The 24,146-nt window shown below is 50.9% G+C and overlaps 1 protein-coding gene across 5 annotated transcripts in view; it reads right to left on the bottom strand.

Moving 5' to 3' along the window:
* LOC141748445 (gamma-aminobutyric acid receptor subunit alpha-3-like) overlaps positions 1–24,146 on the bottom strand; it is a 99,013-nt gene that overhangs the window by 26,112 nt on the left and 48,755 nt on the right. For all 5 annotated transcript variants that reach the window (XM_074600510.1, XM_074600507.1, XM_074600508.1 and 2 more), the window contains exons 4-5: positions 7,690–7,757; positions 3,655–3,875 (exon numbers count right to left, since the gene is read on the bottom strand). In XM_074600510.1, coding sequence (XP_074456611.1) covers positions 3,655–3,875; positions 7,690–7,757 — 289 coding nt within the window. The remainder of the gene's footprint in view (positions 1–3,654; positions 3,876–7,689; positions 7,758–24,146) is intronic.

The raw sequence follows: 24,146 nt of genomic DNA, 5'->3' as shown, positions 1-24,146 counted from the left end.
ATAACCACAAAGCCTCGACACGCCACTCTGACAGTCCCTGCGAAGAGCAGGAGGGCTCTTTAAAGCCCGGATTCACAAAGTCGAATCCCATCGGCAGAGCATTAAGCTTCCACTATTTTCATATGCTTCAAGGCCAGGAAGAACCAGAACGTTATCTATGTGCCCCACACAATTGAAGGCGGCAAGTACAACCAGAGATTGCTGCAGCAGCTGAGTTTTTTTTTTGTCCGTACCTTATGTAAATCACAATTCCCAGTTCGTTGTACTCCGCTCTGACACCAGAGCTTTGAGGCCCTAGCTGGGCTTTTGTGAACTACTTGGATCTTGTAGGAGCTTCACAAACCAGACTGCAGAGGCAGGGCGACATAATAAAACCGTGTTCCCCGTGCCCTCTAAAGCAGCCGGAGTAGCAGGGAAGAGGCAGAGGGATCAGTCATCCTGTCCCTCCCTCAGCAGCCAGAAGGAGGGGAACAGAGAAATGCAATTTTGTGCTGCGGCCGCAAAGGCCACCTTGTCACCCAGGTGCCATGGCCCGAGTCGGCGATCAGATGTTGGCACCGTGACGTTGCACCGATCTGCGTGGAGGCTGTGCCGTGACTAAAGGAAATCTCCGGACTGTTGCTGGTGCGCGACTCCTTGAAGCCCAGGTCAGTGATAAAGAGGCTCTCTCCAGGAGCTATAAATATTGTCACACAGGTGTAATTTTGCTGGATGCTTGTGTCAGAGTTGCTGTTCCACCAGAGCAACTTCATCTATAAGTGTAAGCCTTGACTAAGAGAAGTTGGCTTTCACAGCAGGATAAATAGCAAGAGACATGCCTCTAATTGCGCATCAGCAGAGCTGATCCCTCAAGGATATTGGCTGGTACGAGGATATGTAGGAGTAGGATATGTCTCAGGAGTCAAACTGCATGGCAATGTACCAGGCTAGACTGAGCCTGCGAGGGATCCTCTGGGCGGTCCTGCCAGTCCAGGAGAAATCTGGTGGAGGTCCAAACTCACTCCCTCGTCAGCAGGACAGAGCGTGCCTCTGGGATTTGCACTTTGCTGGACGTCAGCTGTGTGGGGCTGCGACTGCCTTCGTGGTCCTGCTCCTTCCGTTGAGAAGGACACATGTGCATGCCCCTGGGCATGGGGGAGAACAGCAAATGTGCCACTTGGACATAAAACATGAGTCTCTTTCCAGTCCTTTCCTGGGAGGAGGTTTCAAAGCACTTAACAGGGGATGGTGATGCCATCACCATCATTTTACAGAGGAATTGAGGTGTGAGTGCCTACGAGTGGCAGAGCCAGGTAGAACTTGGTCTCTGAGCCTCTCAGCCTGATGCACAGTCTGTGCACGACCATGCAGTCTGTGCCCTTGAGTCTTCCTTTCTGAGCCCCTACTCGAAAGACCCTGTGTGGCCCTGAGCAGGCATTTCCTTCAGCGGCAGGGAGAAGGGCAATCATCAGATGCACCAGGACAGACATCCCATCCTGGATGTGTTGCAATGCAAACCCAGAGGAGCTCTGCTTTGCCCCTGACACACTGTCCCGTGCGGTGGGCAGAGCTTTCCAGATGGCCATCTGGCCACCTCTAACCACATCTCCAGCATCAGGCTGGTCCAGCGCTGCCCGGAGCCCCACCAGGATAGCTTTACACATTCTCTACAACAGCAATCTGCGCTGGGTGAGGAAGAGATCTCCATGCGCTACAGCTCCTGGTACTGTGCAATATAACACATGACAAAAGGCCTGATATCCATCCCTCAACCTTTGGGTATCTCTGAGTGGGCTCTTCACCTCTTACAAAGCCTCAGAGGTACCTTCAAGTACCTCTGAGACACAAAGGGAGGTCCAGACTCTCCTTCTTTCCCCCCTTCTTTGGGAGACAGCTAAACTGAAGGATGTGTTGAATTTATTTTAAAAATCCCATGACTCCATTTTCTTCAAGAAGCTCATTCCCAAGAGCCTCGTGATGCTGCCACCCTGGCACCTGCTCAGCCCTAAACAGAAAAGTAAATCCAATACTTTCTCAGTCACACAAAACTTGCTGAAGCTAATGGCTGTTTGCTGAATAAAGAAGATGTGAAATGACATAAAAGCCCTGAAATTGAGTCCTTTTTTTCCTGTCTTATGCCAGTAGCTCCTATAATACTTTACAGTCAGACGATGATACAAACAGGGGGAGCGTTAGTCATCCACGTGCAGGTCAGAGAGCTGGGAGCTGAACCCAGCCCTTAAGTCAAGTTGGGCTTCTGCCTTCATTTACCCCATCTGCCTCAGTAACGCGAGATCGCTGATGTGTGGAGACCCAGACCCCCAGGGCACTGGCAGGATTAGCTCGTACTCGAGAGCTGCTGCACAAAAGCAGAGCATTGTTTATCAACGTAGGCTGTGAAACTTGCTGACACCATATAGATTCACAGCCAGCTTAACTATGAAGAGATGAAATTCTGTCTGGTCCTCAAAAAACAGAGGTGAAAGGGTAGCATCTCGGCACACAGAATCCGCAATGAAGCCTGTTATTAGTTAGGCTCAGCTTGAAGGGGGAGGCAGAGAAAATAATTTTTGAAAACAAAGATTTACACCTTTCCAAAACCAGCTCAATATCATCATTCTTGTGCATTTATGAGTAGCTTGTTGTTTCATTTATAAGCCTATTTACCTCAGAAGGCAAATTAGTACATCAGCCCCAGGTGGCAAACATTATTTACGTGGCGGAATAGCTTACAAGCATACAGGAATATCTGAATAGTTCCAGAACGAACATAAAATGAACCCAAAGGCGTTTTTCCTCATGCTCTCCACCTGTTGCAGCTTAGTGATAAATATATGTACCAGGGCTGTTCTTGAGAAATCCAGAGAAGATGACTGCCCGAGCGTGGTTCCCCAGCAGCGACTCCTGTTTCTGAAGGAGGCCCCAGTTGCCGGGGCTCTCAGTGGAGAGGCAGAGGCTGTATCACCGCCTGGGGTCTCATGCCGCAGGGCTACCTCACGTTCGGGGCTCCCACTGGGAGCTCAGCTGGGGACAGCATGGGCCGGGCTAAACTGACAGCTCCCAACGGCCTCTCCAAACCTGGCACCTCCAAAGCACAGTTTTTAATAAGCTGCTAATTTTTTTTTCCTAATGGTGTGCATAGATTACACAGATTTGGCTTTTTGATTCCATGATGTAGGAAAAAACCCCCATTGTTCTCCCAAGAAAGCTTGGGTTTCCTGTTAGATGTTTCAAAGAGCTCCAGCGTAACATGCCGAACAAATTTAGATCTGTCCTCAAGCTGCTGGAGAACAACAAATTCTCCCATCCTAACGTTCCCCTACCAGTCCTGACTTTATATCCCATCAGAGGTCAGGAACAAGAATAAGTCGGGTGCCCCAGTTGGTGCCCCAATTCCACAAACTATAGATCCAAACACTTCAACCTCATCGCGTGCGTCGCAAAAGAAAAAATCAACGTGAATGATGAGGAAAAATGCTACCCCTCCAAATATGCTTAAGTTGAGAATCAGTGACCCTACACAGGTAGGATACAAGGAGCGCAGGGAAAGCAGCAGGGTAAGACTCAAGTGTGCTAACAGAGCCGGTGGAAGCCTGCACAAACCCTGCAGGTCCCACCCCTGCCTCCATGTGTATAAGGACCTGGAAGGCCTTGGCCCAGGAGACACAAACTTACCTCATGGTGTACAGGAGGGTGCCATTGTCCACCAGGCGCAGCAGCTTGTTGGGTGTTGTCATGTTATGGGCGACAGATTTCTTCCCGTTGTGGAAGAAGGTATCAGGAGTCCAGATCTTACTGGCCAGCAGGTTGTTCAGGGGAAGTATTTTCATGGGACCATCAAACTTCAGCCTTTCGTCTCTCCAAGATTGCCGGAAAAAGACGTCAATAGTGTATTCCTTTGTGGAGAAAGGAGAGAAAAATAAGCCTTGTTTTACTCAGCTCTTCATTGCAAACAAGTCGCTTCAAGAAATGGCAAATGTCTTCAGTCATTGAGCGTATACCGTGTTTTGCCGCACCTTGGTTGACATGAAGCGTGATGCAACAAGAAGTAAGGGTTAATAGCAGTGGCGAAATCTGCAGAGGATAGAGGGCATTTACCACATTTTGTAGAATGACTTAAATATGGCACCAAAATTTGTGTTGCTGACCTCTGCAGACAAAGCTGCAATAGAGCCTACAGTGGCCAGTGGCCAGTCCTGGGGTAGCCCTGCTGCACCGCCGCCTTTATGCAGATGTTTCAGGGGAGAGAACCATTACGTGCAGCTACATGGGAATTTAAAAAAGCAAATAAAAGGTTCCTGGAGATGGAATTTGGCCAAGATACTAGTAAGTATACCCCTGCTCTTAAAAAAATAAAGAAATACCCTTTCACGACATTGTCTTAATGTTATTTTGTTCCCTAGGTCACCTCTAGAAAAGCACTGAATCAAGAACCTCACAAACTTGCATTACAAGATCCTGTGACTTCCTTTTCTTTTTCCTTTTTCCTATTTTTCCCTTTTTTTCTTTTCTTTTCTTTTTTTTTTTCTTTTTTTCTTCTTTCAGCTTGTGTAGAAACCCTTTTCCTAAGCCGAGGTCCGAAGTCATCTCTTTGAAACCCTGCAGCCAAGGACCAGCTCCTCGCTTGGTGCCTGCAGCTCAGAAACCATTTGACCGAGCAGCGAAGGTGCTACGGCTCCATGGCCATCCTGAGGCAAAATTAAATCAACCTGCCCGGTGCCTGGCATAAGGGACTGCTGTTCCCAATGACCGAAGACGCCCCGTGTCCTCTGAGTGTCCCTGTCACTCGAGCGAAAGCCTTCAGCCCGCCAGCATGAGCTGCACCACTGCTCACCTCTACGACACACGCCGCCTCTTGCTAATGAAGGATCTCATTAGCTCAGGAGGCGTTCAGAGAGAGACGGGGGCTTCGGAAAATCTGTCTGTCCCAGCTGTTCTTCCCCTGCCGTTGCAGATTCATAGTCTTTATTTACGGGTTCCTGCAGGCTGCAGGACCAACTAAACTTATCATTGTGAGTGATTTCTTTCCTGCAGCTCTTCTCAGCAGCATTTAAAAGCTGCTGCGCATCAGTTTCCTATAGGTCACAGAAATTCCTACAGGTTCTGCAGCAGATGGCAGCTGAATAAAAGCATCTCGGTAAAGAAATTCATCCCTGCTTCCTGGCCACTCCTGCTCATATGCGAAGTTTTTGGAGGCTGGCTCGGGGAAGGAAAGAGAAGATTCTATGTTCCCTGTACGAGATATTCTGCTCCTTCATGGAAGTGATCTCCACTTTGTGTTTTTAAGCTCAGTAAAGTGATAAAACCAAAGGAATGAACCTATGTGCAGTCCCAGGAGGTAGGTTTGGGTAAAGTCCTTATCAGGAGAAGAGCTATCTTATTCAGAACGCCCTGTTCCTACTAAAAAAAAAAAAAACAAACAAAGAAGCAAAGCTTTTATAACAACTTCCTAGGCCCTATTTTTCTTCTTTTATATTAAGTAATCATTCCTGAAGAAAAGAGAAATCACGTTCAGATTTTTCCCTCTCTTTTCTGTACTCCTTTCCATGAGAGCATCATTCCCAAGTCACCCCTTCCAAGGAGCACGCTTAGTTCTACGTTATCCTCTTCTTCGTCTTATAGAAGTGATGGAAAACATCAAGACTGAGTCTGTCTCCGGAGTCCATCCACCAAAGCATAAAGCTCCCTTGAACTTTTTTCTCCTTTTTAAATTTCCTGGGGACTTTGTCAGAGCTGAAAGAGCTCACCACCAAAGAATCAGGCATGTGTCAGGTCCTATCAGGCTCTACTTTCCAAACCAAGATGAGAGATTAGAAGTCCCTTGGAGCATCTCAAGGAAAAGGTCTACACCTCCTCCTCCATGCTTTGTAACCAGCTGCTCTCCTCTGCAGCTTTACCTGCCTCTCCTCCATCATCATAATTACAGTCTCTGTCCGCATCAAGATGCGCAGGAGCGGCTTTCCATCGCAGTGAGTAATGGCTGTGGGAGGGCCGGGAACGAGATCACCAGGCAGATGCAAGCTGGGAAGGAGGGACTTCCCCGCTCCTGAGATGAAAGGAACCACCGCAGAAGAGCAGGCTCTCCCCACGCTTTCCGAGGAGACGGGGTTTCTCTCTCTCACGTTTCCGAGTGCATTTAGCACCAGAACGGCATGCTAAAACACATTCGCTATGCATTTGTAAAATACACGGGACTAAAGCATGCGAAGGGGAAATAATTTATTATTCCTTAAATGTCTTCCTAATTTTAAATTCATTTTGTCAAATCACATTGCGGAGAATACCTTCCTCTTTTCAATACCTCGTATTTCTTCTTCACAGTTCATTATACACGCTCCCTTAATCAAATATGCTCCACCTTGGAAGTAATTATCAGATACTCCCCAAGGGCTAAGATTGCTGAATATATTATAGGTCTCCGCTGCAGTAGGAAAGCAAGCGAGATAGAGAGAGAACCCAGATGAGATTAGTATTCTTGGCTACAATGCCATCAAGTGAACCTCTAACCCTGGAAGGAGCGATCTTTCCAACGCAACACGGGGTTGCGTGATGGGGCTGGCACCTCAATGAAACACAGAGATTTGATTCTCCCCCAACTCCTCCGCTTGCTAGCACCGGCCTGTTGGTGGGGCAGCTGAAGAGACGTTCTTGGCCACGTAAGTACAGAAAACCCTCCCAGCTCCGGAGGCGCCACGAGAGCCACAGGACACTGCTCTTGCCTGACCCAGCTGGTGAGAGCAGTGCCTGCTCCCGGAGTGGGCTCACTCCAAAGCCAGGGCTGCCCACCGCCGGCCTGGGCTATGCCAGCACCAGGTCACCTCTGGGACTGGATGCGCAGGAGGGTCTCAGTCCTGAATGCGTGACTGTCCTCATGTGGCACCCTGGGGATACCGAGCAACCATCAAGAGCCAACTCTTCTCTGTGCGCCTGGGCGCGTGTGGGATACGAGCTGCAAGAAACACTGTTGAGAAAGCTCACTATTAATTATGCTCCACAGTCCTGTTTTAATTAGAAGACAAACTGTTGTGGGAATACAAGCCTAAATTCAGACCTCAGGCCTTTTCATTAATAATTTTCCCTGAACATGTCAAAATATTGCAATCAGTTCACTCTTCTTTTTCGCCTCCCTTCTGGTTCAAGCACTAAGGACAGTTTGATGGCGAACCGTTCTCTTCTGTCCCTGCCACCAAAACAGGCCAGATTCTGGCATCCTCCTCTCTTCCAGGGAGCACCCTCCTTCCTCCATGCACAGTCAGGTCAAGGAAAGCTGGCTACGGTGAAGGTGTTTGTCAAGGCATGTAGGAGGTGTAGCATGCTACGTACAAGTCTTGGTCCCACGGGCAGACCTCCCCATTTCATTAGATTGCACTTGCAGGAAAGAAAAAGACACTAAAGCCTGCAGCGTGCTTGAGCAGTGCAAAGGTATTGACCCTCCAAGGTTGCATTTGCCATTATCAATTCGTTTCTAAAAGCCCAGATGCACCTGAGAAACAACCCGTCTACCAGCCACACTGAGCTCCCCACGGCCTTTGAGAAGATGATGAGGCACACTCGTGCCCGGGCAGGCAGCTGGGATGCTTGCTCATGTTCTTGGCATTTAGGAAAATCCTGCTTTTGCCCAGATTGTCCAGGGATGAGGGTGGGAAACGTCCGCCGCGGCTGCTGGAGAAGCCATCCCTCCCCATGAGGCGACCAGCCAGTAGCACCTACCATATCCGTGTCCGAGACAGGGCCGAAACTCGTCACGTAAATGTCTGTCTTGACTTCAGTTACGCTATCTGGGACAAAAAAAAAAAAAAGGAAAAAAAAGCAATTAGAGAACAAAATTTGCTTGTACAGGGAAGGGTTGGGCTTTTGTTACTTGGTGGTTTTTCCTGCCTCCCTGGCGAGCCCTCGGCAAGCCGGCATCATGCTCACTGCTGTGCCCTGAACAACGGCCGATTTTATCACTCATAATTGGGCAAATTCATCTCTGATGTAGCTCCGCTGCTTTCCATGCTTACACCAAGGATGGATATGTCCCGCGCAGCCAGACAATGCGTATTTACAAAACGTATGCGGCTACACAATACATAACGTGGTACAGATCCACATGTTTTCAATACAGAGGTAAGCCCTGATGCTTTGAAACTCCTTTTAATCTGAAATCCCTTTGTGTCTCCCAGCCTGATAAACAGCCTAGCGATGTTCCGCCAGTTTTAGGAAACCCTGGGTTTGTTACAGCTTCAGGCTTATCCGTATGTAAAAAGAATCAATATTCTGATTGCCTTTTACTGCCACGGTGTTTGCTGTTCTCTTAAGTGCCTGGCTCCTGGCGAGCGGCTGCTCTTGCAAAGGTGCTGCTCACCGGCATCACACGCTCCCCCGCATCCCGGGCTGTGCCGCCCTCATGGATGCTGAAGAGCAGCCTCCCTGCCCCGGCAAAACCACAGAGCCCCAGTTCCTGCCCCGAGCGCTAAAACCCAGGGGCAATCTTAATCACTTGCCTTCAGGTAAAGATAAACTGAAGTGCTTTGCAGAAGGCAGCCACCAGCAGGTATTATTCCTGCCGAGCAGCACATACAACTCTCACGCTTGACTTCGCTACCGTTTCGGCATGTTTCCCAATTGAAATCTCCGCTGCTGTCTCATTTTGCAGGGAAACCAAGGCACGGCGATTTGCCAGACTGACGGTCCTACGCGCTGCCCACCGGCTTGTACTGAAAAAATGACGGATGGGGTGCCTTGAGTTTAGCACTATGTTACCATATATCCTCGCTAATTTAGGGATAGATCATGCCATTGTGCTCCTTCTGTATGGCATGGGCTGGCTCAGAGCTTCTCTTCCAACAAAAGAACCAATTTAGATCCCCAGAGTTCATTCTTTATGCTTAGTACCCCATTTTGGCCAGCGCAGCAGCTTTGCAAGTAGCCTGGATGGCCCGTTGCTCAATTCAGTTATGGAAATCCTTCTGTCCCCTGACAGTTATTTTGCAGTACTATGAGGCTTAGTTTTGTGCTTCAAAGTTTTGCATCCAAAAAATAAGGTAATTCATTCTGGCAGGGTTTTCTCCTTAATGGCTAAAATATACGTATACATGTCTTTAGTTATTATGGCTGGAAAGCTTCTGATGCAGCCTGTGGCTGATATTATTGTGCTATATAAGTAACCCTTGATCTCGCCTTGATGCGATAAAAAGAAGGTTAAAGAGAAATATGTATGTGGTACGCTTTCTGAAACGCCCAGAAGCCAACAAGACAGGATCCTGAACAAAATGAGTTACTTCTGTAAGATTTAAACACTCGGGGTATTTTCTCTGTCTCCCTCCAAACAAGCCTCCAGATGAGATGCACAGCCGAGAACACTCGGTGAAGCGAGGCGCCTTCCGCTAACACATGCGGCGAGAAACAGCTAATTATGTTTTAGAGAAAACACAAGCTCTCTCTCCCCTCCCTTCCTCGGCATTCAGTTTGCCGAAGATAAATAATTTACAGCTGTGGTTATCAAACGAGGAATCCACGGCCACCCAGGGCCAGTGAAACCAGTCCTTGTGAGGCGCAGAATGAATTGTCCCTTGCACCCGAGGCGGCAGAGGGACAGGGGTCCATGAAAGGACCCATGCCTTACAACGTGACCCTCGGGGGCCAAGCAGGAGGGAAGGGATTCGGGAACTGATGAGGAGGTAAAAAAGCAGAACTAGGTTTGGACACCGTTCGATATGATCCTGCTCTTTACATGAGCCTTTATGTCCCTGTCATGCTGCGACCTGGCTGTCACAGAGCCCCAGAGACCCCTTCCCACCCCTTCAATCTACTGGCAAATCCAATCAAAGACAATGGCATTAAGAAGTACCATTATTTTTTTAATATTAATAATTAATTACATCCCGGGTCTGAAGAGGATCCCCCATTTCCAGATGTTCCCCCAGGGCCAGGCCATGTGAACCCACCGAACTCAGTGGGTCCCCTTTGTGCCTGCAAGGCAGCACCCGGTGCAGGGACAAGGTGGGGGGGGCTGGCTCGGTCACTGGCTTATTGATGTCCCCCAGCACTCAGAAAAATGCCGTTTTCATGGCAAAAGCCAGACTGAACTTTCCCTGTTAATATGTGCTCCTAAGGGCAGGATTTGGCTGGGATCCGGAAGGATTTCTGAAATTAAATCATTGCTACGCAAGCAGGGATTTCAGCAGAGCTGGGAAATCCAGAGATAAGTAAAAGACCAGCAGAACGGAGCGAGTTCCGGCCTCGGAGATTTGCTTCCTTCGTGATCCTCCAGCCCAGGAGCACCCGCACTGCTCGCAGCCCTGCCTGAGCTCCTTTGCTCCGTGATGGTGAGACCTTCTCCTCCAGGGAAACCAGGAGCTGCTGAGGCAGCCTCCCCCCTCCTCATCCTCACACCTACCCACCCCGAGCCCAAACAAGAAGAAACCGCAGCTACTTTTGCAGCAAGAGAAAGCTGAGAGAGGAGCATCTCCTGCCTCCGCTCAGAGACACGGCAGGGAAATCCTTACCTCCTTCTGAACCCGCAGACGCGCTTCGCACCGCAGCTTGGCTGCCTTGCCCGGTTCTCATACAGATTTAATAATTAAGGACTGTACTGTAGAGGGTTAGGCACTTCCCCCAGACCTGTTGCACAACATTAAACGGCATTTTTTCCTTTCCTAGCATCATCCTTCCCTGTGACTCAAAGTTGTTGTTTTTTTTTAACGTGTACAAGTGAGTTGAGCCTTCGAGCCTGCCGGGGTGGCAGGAGGATGCTGCCAGTCCTGTTTTATGGTCGGGGAAACAAAAAAACAGAGAGACTTGGTTCAGGTAGGAAGCTGGAGCAGAGCAAGGACCAGAGCCCAGCTGGGGGAACGGCACTGGTGGCCAGCGGAGGGCTCAGGGCTCGGTACTGCTCTTGGGATGCTGCACAAGCACCTCTGTGCCCCAAGCTGCTGCCACCCAGGGACCCAGAAAGCAAAAAAAAAGACCCCAAAGCAGTCACAAAACTAGAAGAGCAAAAGACTTTCAGGTTCAACGTTTGAACACGGGCAGAATTTTGAGACCCAAGTGGCATGCCATGTTCCCAAGCCATTTGTTTGAGGCCGATTCCCTCGTCTGGGGGCCTTTCCCGTTTATAGGCTCAGCTGATTCACAAGGTTCAGCACAACTGTGTTTCCAAAACCATCTGGAGGCAGGCGCGTGAGCAGGAACAAGGTGCTGCAGGTCGATCAGAGCTGCCCCTTCTCCCCCTAGGGTACAAAGCCCCGTCCCTGCCTGCCCACCAATGCTGCCTTGCTCCTGCCCACAGAAACCCCCCACAGCTGGGCACATCTGCAACGCAAATGTAAAACAAAAGCTGTAACATCCCTTCCCACGGCGTTACCATGGCACTCCCCACACCTGCCTGCTCTTGAAAAGCTACCCCTCTCCTTCTCCAAGAATTTGCTGCACCAGATCCAGCTGCTTGTGCAGGCAACGAACGTCCCTATTAGCTCTGTGCGGAGGGGCAGATCCTGCCCCCCGCCCCCCCGAGCTCCACTCCACCAGGGTCGGATGCTTCCCTTATGCGTGCAGAAGGTGTAAAGCAGCAGCGGCTGCTGCTGAGGTGCTTCAGGGTTTCCATTTCACCTGCCCTCCCTTGTCCCCCACCCTGAGTCCCCACGTCCCACCTTCCTGGCCCTGGCTCGAGGCAGACACCCCCTCCCGTCCCTTCCCGCAATCTCCCTTTTAAGTGCTCGTGACTCCCTGGGTCTGTGAGGAGATAGCTATTATTTACAAAATGACGGGGAGCTATTTTTACTTGCTTCTTGGAAGCACTAGGAGCAGTAGCAGAGCTAGAATACAAATTACGCTGCCTCGCTGCCTCCCCCCTCGCCGGCTGCAGACCGTAGGGCTGCCTTTACCAGCGATTATGGGAGGCGGGGGGCGCGGGGGGGGGGGGTTGAGGAGGCTCTTATTAAACATCCCACTGCACTCATCAAGCCCTGTTTATTTAAGAATCTCAGCCGTAATATAATCCACTCGGCCCGTTGTGTTTCAGCTCTTCAGGTTTTGGGGATGCGCGGAACAGAGTCACGTTTCCCAGGCAGGGGTTCCCAGGGGCTATGCCGCAAGCTACCAGAAATGATGTGCCTGGATCCGAGCGTTGGGGGCTCCCAAACGACGTGCGCTATTAAAACAGGAGCGAAGCCACTGCGGCTCCGTGCAGGGGATTCCTGGCAGCTGCGCTGACGTCAGGGAGGCTGCACAGCCTTATCTCGGAGAGGAGCTGGATGCGCGAGGGGATGGGGACCTCCGCGAGGCTGTGCTCCTCGTGGCAGTGCTCCAGCTCTGTCCCAGGGCTGTGCTGGCACCTATGGGAGCTCGGAGGCGACAAGCCTTGTCTGTACCGGTCCTTCTGTGCGTGATGGCATGGCTGAGATCAGAAAGGAGGACGCTGCAGACTCTTCTGCACCCAAGGGTACAATCCCTCAATCTGCTCCAGGCCAGCTCCTGGAGGTAGATGTTTCTGCACTGGGCTCCCTAAGAACTGCTCTGGACTCCAGGCAGCCCAATATCCCATCTCCAATCGCGGTCACAATCTAAAAAGTGCAGTAACACCCTCCTAGACTGCAATCCCATCTACCCTCAGCTCAGGGGTTTCTCAGTTTCATGAGGTCCCCTTATTCAGCGATCCTCGTCCAAGGACCTGTCCAGTGTCCTCTCAAATATACAAAATCCTTTGGGAAGGACTCCCATCAGCCTGCGGTGAGGGCAGCATCTCCGTGAAGAGAGAGGGGATGCTGCGTAGCTCTTTCCCACATCACGTGACCCGAAGCGAGCACACTGGAGAGGATGGTGCTTTCCAGCTAAGCCAGCATCCCCAGGAAGGGAAACACAAGAAGTTGGTTTGTATTAACAACCTCCATCTCATGCCTTTTCCCAAATCCTTGCCATGCTAATTAATAAGCAGCAGAAGGTAATTTTTGCAGCTGCACACAGAAGCTTTTTGTGTGCTTCGCTTCTTCGGTTTTTTCAGCCTCTCACTGGGGGGGATTTAATCTTCCTTCCAATTTTAGCGTCATGGAAAGAGGCTTCCACGACCTTTGCTACAAGCCCCATGAGCGCACCGGAGCTGAGCCGTACCACAACCCCGGGCAGCGCTTGCCTTCGGAGGTGGCACAGTGCAGCCCCTAGCCAGAAACCCCGCTGCGGGTCCCTCCTCTCCCCCCGACAGCTTCAGTCCTACCACACCAGGGCCGCTGCCTTTGCCAGTTCCTACCTTGGTTTTTCAGATGGCCTTTTAACCAGTGGTGCTGCCTTGTTTTGGGAAGCAGGGGCTGAGTTGTGTCTCCTTTCAGTAAGAAGAGAGGCACTGAGGAAGGAAGGGCACATCTCTGGATGGCATGGCAGGGGGTACCCTCTCTGTGCCTTTGCCCTTGGGACTGCCATGCCAGTACTGGGAGAGGACAGGGAGGCACAAGCAGAGGGGTCACTGCCCGAGGGGAGAGGGTGACCTTGCATCTCCCCACAGCTGCCCTTGCAAGAGCTGCAGAAATGGAGACATGACATCTCCTACACCACCAGCCAAGCACAAGGAAGCCCTGATGTAGCCTTTGCTGCTGCTCTCCTGCTGCGGGGCCAGCAAGACTCTCCCACACACATTAGAGATGCTTTTCTTGCATTTTTTGCTAAGGGAGCACAGAAGGAAACATTTCAGCAAACATCACTGCAGTGCTGTTAATGCCTCCTAGGCTTGTCCAGCCCAGCCAGGGGATAAAGCTGACTCCAAGGACATAGACTGACAGAGCTCCTGCCACCCAAAAGCCACAAAGAAGCATGAGCTATTGCTAGTGTCAGGACCACAGAGATCCCTACTGCACCTGGGATGCTTTCAGAGCAAGTGCCCTGGGAGCAGAGGCTGTGCATGGATCAGGAGGGGAAGGATGGGGAACAGAGACAGCAAAAAAATGAGCAGGTACTGGCATTCCCTCCAGCGTCTGCGAAAGGGAGAGCAGAGCCGGAGCGCAGAGAGACCTGGGCAGCTCTCAGCATCACCCCTTCTCTCGCTTCAATTGGTTTTGACTCGGGGATCTTAGACAGCACATAGAGAGGTCACACTCAACCTCTTCAAAATCCCAGTCCCAAAGTCAAAATACGTATTTTCAGATGTTGTTTGGCTGTTTCAGTCCCTCATCATCCTTGAATACAAAATTACTTCTTCAGAAGCAAAAGCCAAGGCTCATATCGCAGACATTCACCCAGGTTTGACAGGTTCAGCCTCGGCATCTTTCCCAAAAGTGGACGGCAGAGTATACAGAAGAAGAATAACCCAGAACATACCTAGGGTGTTTTGGTCCTGTCAGCAGCCTTCCTTACATAGGAATGAATTGTAACCACCTCCATAAATAGAATTATATAAAATTGAAACAGTTGAAATCAGTAAAAAGCAAAGGCTTTTGGTAGCACACCACCACCCAGCCTACAGAAGTCAATGCTGAATGGCGGCGATCATGGCCAAGAGTGTCACCAGGAGGGCTGGCAGCTGGCCCAATCCTTTGCAGGCCAGACAGAGCTAACAGCGGCGACAGGTTTATTTCCCCAAACTACCTAAAATACCAACATGCCTCCAGGAAAACTCACTTGGGCAGAAGCACCAAGACACAAACAGAGACCCCCTTAGCCCCATTTTGTCCATGGGGGGAGGGTAACCCCAGAGATAGGTCAGCCCCCCCGGACCCGACACCCTCTGATGGCATCTGCCTCTCTCTAATGAATGTAGAGATGAGGATGACCAGGGTTCCATGGATGAAGGCTGGCCTTAGCCTCATGCTCCCACCTTGGACAACATGGTTAAAGATGATGGGACGCTCATCCACTGAAAGGTGGGGTCAGCCGAGGACTGAGCACTGGGAAATTTATAGTCCGCATAACAAACCACACAGCAAGGAAAGACACAATATAAATGTCTGAATCAAATGTCTTATCTCAGAAAAAGCCGGGGTGAGTAAACGCCTGCAGGGGATTGCCAAAGAGACCTTTGGATCAGATCCGTATCTAGCTCTGCCTACGTGCCAGGAACTATTTGTCTAACGCAGTTTTGCTCGGCTATTTGCTTGCTTACAGAAGTGGTCGCCCTGTCTCCCTGGTAAAGCTGCAGTAACTCCGTCTGTGTAACAGATCTGACCCCCTCAGTTACACTCCCCGTGAATTCTGCAGAGGTATGATCAAAAAGGCAGCGCGTTTATACAGGAAACAAGGCTATCTGCTGCTCTCCACGAAACCATCAAGCCTGTCCCTCCCATCCTGGGGTGCCGACGCATCTTTTCACAGGGGTTGGCTTATCAGTCACCGCTGCTGCTTGAACGCCCTGGGACTGCCAGCGTTTACTGTACAGCCAGTTCCCAAGGAGCTGCTCCGTGAGCCGCGGTGATGAATCACTACCTTCTCTCTGGTGTGATGGCACATCAGTGTCTACAATTGCATGTCCTCCAGCCAGACCAGAGAGAAGTCATCAAATCTGTAAACACAGATAGGCGTGTGGTATCACTTCCAGCTGCGCGCTCTCTCTCTCTCTCTCTCCTTTCTCCCCCCAACTTGGATATTTCAGCATAGGGGGAAGCAAGAAGTTCAAAAGAATTTCAGGGGCTCTCTCAAGAGACAGCCAACAACAAAACCACTTGCACACGATGAGAGAGATCAGCGTGGTCTACAATTACACATGCTTAGTTTTTCAGCCCAGATGAAGTGAGACGATGCCCGTCAAATCCCTCAAAGAGGCAGCCTGCTGCCCTGGCTCTCTTTCTTAGCAGGGCCAGGGGAGAGCTGATGCAACGAAGAGATTTATTCCCTGTCTCCCACAGCATACCGCATATGCGGCTTTCTAACACGGCTGCATCCAGAGTCCTCTGCAGGAACAAGACGCAGGACCATGAAGCGACCCAGTTGCCACTTGAGCATGGCTTAGTCTAGGATTTATGGCACACCATAATGCCTAGATGGATATCTAATTCCCAGGTGATCCTTAGCGCACAAAATCCTTGGGTTAGGTAGGGAAGATCAGCTCAGTTCTTGGAACAGAAATCCCTAAGCAGCCTCCAAATGCGCTGTGCACGGGCTCGTGGCTCTGACCCAGGTCTAAGCTCTCTCCACGCCTACATAACACCTTGGCTCCGGAGTCTGGATCAAGGCATAACTACTGCTGAAAGCAGAGGAGTCAGGCACACCTTGTTCCTCCTTGCTTCCAAGCGAGCAGGGAGCCAGCGTCCCAGCACAGCGCTGAAAGGCACACAGGGCATCTGCTTGTCCCTCTTTGGGTGAGAAACTGCACTCCCTCCTTAGCATTTCCACGTGAGTAACAGCACAGGGTAGCCCAGTTTTCTGGTCTGCACTCCCTGCGCAGAGCATGCTACGCCGTCCCTTTATCTCAACACGTAATGGAAAAGGGGTCTCTAGGCATTCCTGGCACGGTGGGTAAGTCCACGTGTTGCTGCAGAAGGTGCTATAGGGGTTTCACACCCTCCCGTGCTGGACAAAGGCGCTTTCCTCACATTTACCAAGAGTGGGGGATGCAGGTTAGAGCTCTATCCAGACAAACGGCCCAGGAGAGATGCTGCTCTACCAGTAGCGGAGCCAACAAACCCTGCTTTCCCTGCAGATCAGCTTCTCCTGCCTGTTTCTCTGATGCCTGACACCAGTTGATCCCATCCAGTAACCTCTCTCTAGTTTGGGTCTTCTTCCACTCAGCCGCATAATTCCACAAATCTTGCAGGGACTTAAAATCTCGGAGATATCTACCTTTCTGTCAGGTTTTGTTCAGATCAGCCAACAGGCTCAAAAGCTTTTAGAAGACAAAAGGCAGAAAGAAAGATGTGATAAGCCTTACCCCGTCAGGAGCCCAGGCAAAAAGCTACCGCAAGACTCAACAGAACTATGCATTTGGCTCGTGTGGTTTAATTTAGCTTTCCCTCATGGCCCCATGCAGGCATGCGCACGCACGTATTCTTATTACTGCATTATAGACATCCAGAGGTTAGAATCAGGACGGGGTGCAAGTTACTGATAAAAATAAAGTCCAGGAATAGGAGAGAGTGTCAGAAACAGCGACTGCTGGAGGATGTGCAGTCATGGAGGCTTTACACACACCCCTCATTCTCACACATACAGAGTACAAACAGAGACTACAAATTAGTTGAGCTATTTTTGCTGCAGACAGAGAAGACGGAATGAACAAAGCTACTGTAGTTACTATTTTAAGGACTCAGGACACCCTCAGATGCTACGAAGACAGAGGAGGAATATGTATGTATGAGCATGCTTGCAGAGGTTCTACAGCGCCTTGAGACCCTGTGGTAATGGAAGAGAGATGCTACATAAACATGTTTGTTATATATTATAAATACAATGAGAAAATGTGTGAATATAAATTAGCATGCATAATTTAACTTGTTCAGTATTAAAGCCTGTCCTTGATGGCTAAGCCAGAGGCACTCGGGGAAGGGAATCCCTGACGGTCCCAGTGGATGGGGGAAGAGCAGCCAGGCAACGCCGTGTTGCCGGCTGGGACACGCAGCTGTGGCCCTAATGAAACCAAAGCCAGGAGAATTTTGCCGACCGCAGTCCTGCAGGGTGCCTGCATGGCTGTAGGCACTGGAGGGAGCAATGAGATGAGGGTAAAAATGCCAGGCTGATACTTCAGTGTTAGGCAAACCTCCCCATGTTCCCCGTAAAATGCCTGTGTTCAGTTTTGGGCCTGCCTTCCTGACCTCGGCTTCGCTTAATTTCCCTCTTTAGGGGTCAGTGACAATGTTGACCACATCAAGGGATCTTGGTGAACAGCACCCTCAGGGAATGGCTGCGGCAGGTCCCGTGCCCCAGCGCTGCGCCTGATGTTGCACCTACACGGGGGAGACAAGGCACCAGAACGAAGCATCCACCGAGCTGCTGCCTTCGCCGTATCCCTTCACACGTGTATAACTCAGCTGGGAGAGTCAGGCATTAGACCAGGCTTATCCAGGACCTGGGTGGATGTGGTGCACCTCTGAACCTGCTCCACCAGGGAGCTTGCAGACTGCCCTGGGCAGGTTACTGCTTACTCCCTTTCCTAAAAACACCAAACCTTTTGTTAACTCATTCTCAGCAAGTCTTTCTTCAACAGAAATCATCCTTTCCCAACAGGCCACTCACATGCTCGAAGAGGAGCTGCAAAAACTTCAGATCAGTGTCAGTAAAATCCTTAGCATTTTAAAGCAATTAGGGAGCTCTGTAATTCATCAGACCTCAAGGCAGATCCCCAGGAAAAGGAAGATAAGCACAAGGGTGTAATACAAAACTGCTATTTCTAACCCGATAATCATTGATACATAGAAAATGACTGGCAAGCCAGAAAGCAAGCGGGGGAATGGCAAGAAAAATCAAATGAGAGACGCCCTGGCTTTGCACCAATTTTGTGTCGTTGCAGAGGGAGAAAGAATAAACACTCTATCAAGCGTGTGGGGTTTGCAGGCAGAGCTCTGAGCTCCAGCCCCACCATTGGTGCGAATCTGCGCTACGGCACCGAGCGTGCAATGCAGTTCTGCCGTGCCTCAGTTTCCCCATCTGCCTTCCCTGCCTCTGGCTATATCTTGTTCCAGGTTGCTCTGCGGGCTGAGGACTGCCAGATGGCGTGATGGTCTGTAATGTGCAAAAAAGGGAAAAAAAGCAAAAGGAAGAGGCTCCTGGGGCTTGCTGTATATCTGAGGGGAAGAGTCCATTTAATTCTCGAGCCTGTCCCCTGAGGCCAGCACCAGGTACTGAGACAAAGATACAAGAAAACCGTAGCGGGGAGCAACACAGTAATTTGCACTCTGGTTCCCTTATCTCGTCCATTAGCTCCTGGCTGGCATTTCCTTCTGCGGGAGGACTTAATCAGCTCCTGCGACGGTGCGCCTCCAGTGACACTTCTGGCATCCTTCACCACCCCCAGGGCAACGCAGGCAAACGCTTTCCCTTCCTTGTGCTCCCCAACCTTGTCTTTGCCCGTGTGACCCCCCCGGGCTGTCCACGGTGCCACGGACTCCACCGAGCTGCCCCTGCCCTGCCACGCAGGGGTCACCGGGCTGCCTGCTCGCCGCTCATTTAATTTGTAGCGATGCCAATACGCGGTACAAATAAACGTATTTCATTCACAATGCCTTGCGCTGGGCAATTTAGCGTTTTCTCTGATGCCAGAGCCCTGTGTCGCAGCAGGGCAAGCTCTCCTCGCCGCCTGGGCTCACGTTCCCTCTGCCCACGCTGCTGCCAACGCACCAAGAAACGCACTGGAGAGCACGGGGCACAAGCCCACCTCTGCCAGGCGGAAATAAATCCTCCTGTGTTTGCCGTCCCAAACTTGCAAGGATAAACAGAGAGTCTCCGAAGCGCAACGCCGTGCCCCCTCCATCACATCCCCTCTCGCCCGGCTTCTCCCTGATTCCCAGGGAAAGTCCTCGGCTGGCAAATGGGGCTGGCAAACCCTGGGTGATCCACACACGGCGAGACAGGCTTATTTGTGCACTCGGGCTGTGGTTTTATCCCCAAGCGCGCAAAACCCTTTTAGAGAAAATACCACCCTGGCTCTCAATCTTCCCCTCCCCAGCGCTGTTCAGACACCAGCATTGTCTGTCCCATGGACAGGGAGGCTTTTTATCACACTCACTCACAAAAATTCAGCAACAAATACCGAATTTTCAGTTCTGCCCACCACATAAATTACAATATGCTGCATAATACTCCGATACTCCCATCAGAGACAAGCAGAGGGCAGATGCCTCCAGATGTAATTTTTAATTTCCTTTGCTAGGGATAATGTTTTCTTGTTTTAGCGACGTGCATTCAAAGCGTTCCAGTTCCCATGGCAACTCTCTGCTTCCACTGGGGATGCCATTTTTCATGCCATCCCTTCAGAATTAGACATCTCCTAGCAGAAGTTCTGAAGAAATGTCTCTCTTAAATATATATTTATTAGAGACAGTGCCTGCCAGCATGCTTTATTGACACGTTTCTTAGGCGACTCACAGCCTACGGAGGAGAAAGCTGTCTCCAGAAATATGCTGGCTGCCAATCTGCCTTTTCTCAGCTTCTGTTTTCAACTAGAACTCTCCCCTCTTTTTCTGCCACGTACATATTAGCCAGCACCCTCTCCCTTTTTTTTTTTTTTTTCTTTTTTTATTTCATTCCTTTCTGTTCCCCCCGCTCTCCCCTATGCCCAGTCTCAGCCCAGCTCCCCAGTAATGCGAGCGCAGCAGGGGAATCGGCCCGGCGTACGCTGAAAATCTCTTCACCCGCTCACTGCCTGCAGACACGGGGGCCGCCTGGGGACCCCCTCCTCTCCCGCGGGCAGAGAGCCATCACCGGCCTCATTAGACGTTTGCTTATAGAGAAAAAAACAAAGTACTGCAAAATAGAGACCGCTACAAGAGCTTCTCAGCCTCGGCGGGCACAGCATCCGGAGCATCTGCACCATCTCTGCCCCCGGCAGCTCTCCCTGTGCCATCTGGCCGCAGCCCGCTGGGCTCCACGTGCCCTCCAGGAAGGGGAGAACATATGAGAGCGCTGATCCTGCTCCCCAGTGCAGCACGGGGCTCCCGCATTGGCTGGGGGAAGGATTCGTGCCCCGGCGCCTTGGTTATCTGGTGCCACTTGGTCACCCCTCTCGCCGGGGTTCGCAGCGTTGAGGTACCTCTCTGGGCTCCGTGGGCGCGGAGCTGGGGGACGCCGAGATGGACCCACCGCCCTGCCTAACACACCGCCTTCCCTGCCGCGCCGAGACACGCCACCCGGCTCTGCTCCCGCGCGGTCCTCGCCTAACCATCGCACCCGAGAAACCCACGCCCCTGGCTCAGAACCCCCCTGCAGAAAACATGAGATGTGACATCCCACCCACAGCAGTTTCCAAAGATTTTTTTCGCAAGACCCACCCCCGGGAGAGTTTCTATTTCAGGCTGCGCAGGCAGCCCCCAGCCCCACTGCCCTCCAGGGATGGGGAGACCCCCCTCACCCCACAGGGATTACCAGGCTCCCTGGGGGCTCAGCAGGACCCCGGCTACCCCCACGACCCTCAACTTGCACCACGCTCAGCATCTCCCACCCCAGCTCCCGACAGCTCATCGGGAAGAGGCGGCGCCAGCCCTGGCAGGGGTCCCGACGGGGCACGGCGCTGGCGGTCTCTAATAGAGCTGTAACGTTTACAGCTTCAAATTGCCTTCCTTCAGGAGACAAATCCAAGCAGGTAAATTGGTAGGAGCTGAGCGGATCCGGAGGCTGATGGAGCTAATCCCAGGCATGTTTAAACGCAAAGGCCCAGGGAGCCTCGCTCAAACCTGACATGAGCGCTGAAGCTTACTTCTGGGCTTAATTCTCAGGTGCAGCCGGCTCGGAGGGGTGTGAGAAACAGAGGAAAAGGCAGAGCGCCGGGAGCCAAAAGCCACACGCCGGCTCCAAGGTCAGGACATCGGCCGCCAGCAAAACCACACACCAGCCAAACGGCAGCAAAACAGCGGCTCCTCTTCACCCCATTGTGGAAACCACATGGATAAACATCTCTGTTGTACCTCAGAGAAGTTTAGAAACATTTTCTTAGCCCAGCCGCCAGCAGGGACACACGGGCTCAGGGGACACTTCTTGCTGACTCCAGACTTCGCGTTAATTGTACTTGTCCCACCAGCCATTAATCAAACATCTTCCACTGGCATTTTTATTGAAAATCAATTTAATAAAGTAGGTGGGAGTCCACATGCTTCCATAACATCAGATAAATATTCATGGGGGCTTGTGCTGCTTTAGCTAAATGAGTTTTTCAAATTTAACCAGTGCAATTTCCTCGTTCCTTAATATATAGCTTGGCTTGCCCTTGCTCGGGAGCAGAGACGAGGTGGGACTCAGCCCTGTGCTCGCTCTATGGCACCCCAAGGAACAATCCTTTGCTATCAAGCCAACACCTTTCCGCCAGGATGTTGTCATCCGTACTCGGTAACATGGGTCTGCTGGGGTCAGCGTCTCCTGCTGTGAATCCCCAGGGCCAAGGCTGAATTGGGAAGGGCCATTTGGGAGTTGAAAACTCATTTCCAAGCACTAAGAGCGTGGCCACCATTTCTCCCTCCGCGGGTGTGCCATTTGATTTCCGCTTCTCCCTCCCTGTTTAAGCAGCTATTGTGCTCCAACAGCAAAAGCTAATGAAAGCCATTGGAAAACGCATTCCCCCGATGCTTATTGAAGGAGGTTAAAAGGCTTCCAGCTACCAAAATATACACCGCACCAGGGAAAGAACCGAAACACACCCCCACAAAGCTTCAAAATTTGTGGGGCGCATGAGTCCCAGGAAAAGAGGCGAGCTTGGTGCTCACCCCAAACCACCCTCCATCCACAGCCCCGGCTGTGAGCATCTGCCCCGGGGAGGGCAGCTTCACCCCTCGCTTCCCGATCAGGCTGCAGAGCGGCCGAGGCTCCTGACGGCACTCCTCCTCCCCAAAGGCAGTTATTAGAGTCCAGACAGAAGAAAGAAAGAAAAAAAAAAAAATCTGACACGTTGATCAAATTTAGTAGAAAGGCAGGATTCAGACAGTCCTTATCAGTGAGAGATTTTACAGCGTCTAACAGCTTCTTTGTTAACTGGAGCAGTGAGGAGCTGCAGCTTCCAAAAAGCGGCAATGCAGGGCAATTCAACCACTGCCAGGACTCTTGTCATGTTATCCTAGTGATACCCTTCTCTTGAAAGGCAATGCTTTAGAAATCAAGCGCATCATCATTTCGCCTTTGTTATTAACGCAAACTGACTTGTTTTCATCGTTACAGCCTCGACCTAATTCCCCGCGCACACGCTCCCTACAGCGGCTCGGATCTCCGGACAGGATTTGCTTTCCCCCTGCTTTAATGACATGAAGGTTGTGACTAGCCCTGCAGACACGCGCAGATAGCCCCAGCCCGGGAGCAGGGTGCAAACAGCCCTCCCTGCCCCACGCGCCTCCGCGTTTCCCATGTCCCAGCTCCAGGGTGGAGGTGGCGTGAAGACGAATGGAGTCCGTGAAGCGCCACCACAACCATTTGCCCCTCATCCCCCGCAGCCACCGATGCGGCAGAGGTGGGCAATGGCTGCTTTCTGACGCCGTGAGATAGCCTAGTCGCTCAGTGCCTCCCAAAACACAGCGTCGGCCGCGGGGACAGTTCTCCCACCAGCCTCTGAGCCTACGGATTTCTCCGATTCCCCCCCCCCCGCCTTAAAACACTAGTCCTGCTTCTGAGAGATCACCCTTGCTGGAAACAAACTGCCTGTCAGCAAACAGCATTAAATACAGGGTATCGTATTCGAGAGATAATGGCATGCTTTTAGGTTTTTTTCCTCTCTTGGATGCAGGTCACACAACTAATGTCATCTCCAAACGCTGAAATCCTAGATGTGAAAAGGTAAAGCTTAATTGCCTTGAACAGCAAGTCTTGTATTGACTCCAACATAAGGCCCATAAATATTAATACCGCTATATTTAGCCCCTTTCAATTATACATACAAAATTAAACATCTTTCTGGGAACAAATCAGTTCGGATAGGGTTGGTGTTTTGGTTTGGTTTTTTTTTATTATTATTTTCCCCTTTTTAATGCATTCTGCATCAAAATAATACTAATAATTCGAATAGAGCTAATGATTCCTAAAAAAAAAAAGAAAAAAAGATCAATGGATAGATTCTTTCACCTGCCTCAACCAACTTGCTCCGCAGGTATTCAGAGGCACTTGTATACCCCTAACCACCACCCCCCCGCCTCCAGCCCCGCTTAGTTCCCCACTTATTTGTTAGATTCAGTCCCTTTTCTGGCTGGCAGCAAACTGGGAGCCCCCACAGGTGGGTGCGCAGAGGGGGGCACACGGGGAGGGCGACGCTCCAGGAGGGACCCCTGCCCGGCTGGAGAGGAGAGGTCCCATCTGCAGTACAGCCATGGCCACACAATGCCTCCTGCAGTTAAAGACCTTCTCTTTTGTATAAAAATCACATCCACTTTCCTGATTTGCAAATTAATTATACGTCGCTTTCCTTGCCAAAGTGGACTTAATGGTATTAATGTTACATGACAAAGAGAAGCTATCAGAAAGCTTCTCTCACAACGATGGCTAGATTGATTAGGAAAGAAGAAAGGAGATTTCATGCTTTTGTTCTTTAACCCTTCCTCACACAAGCAGACAGGGGCTTTTTCTAGGAAAAGGCTTTTTCAAATTCT

This window comes from Larus michahellis, chromosome 9 (assembly GCF_964199755.1).
Source record: "Larus michahellis chromosome 9, bLarMic1.1, whole genome shotgun sequence".
Classification (NCBI taxonomy): domain Eukaryota; kingdom Metazoa; phylum Chordata; class Aves; order Charadriiformes; family Laridae; genus Larus; species Larus michahellis.
The sequence above is the reverse complement of the archived record's forward strand: the minus strand, read 5'-3'. Positions and strand labels throughout refer to the sequence as shown.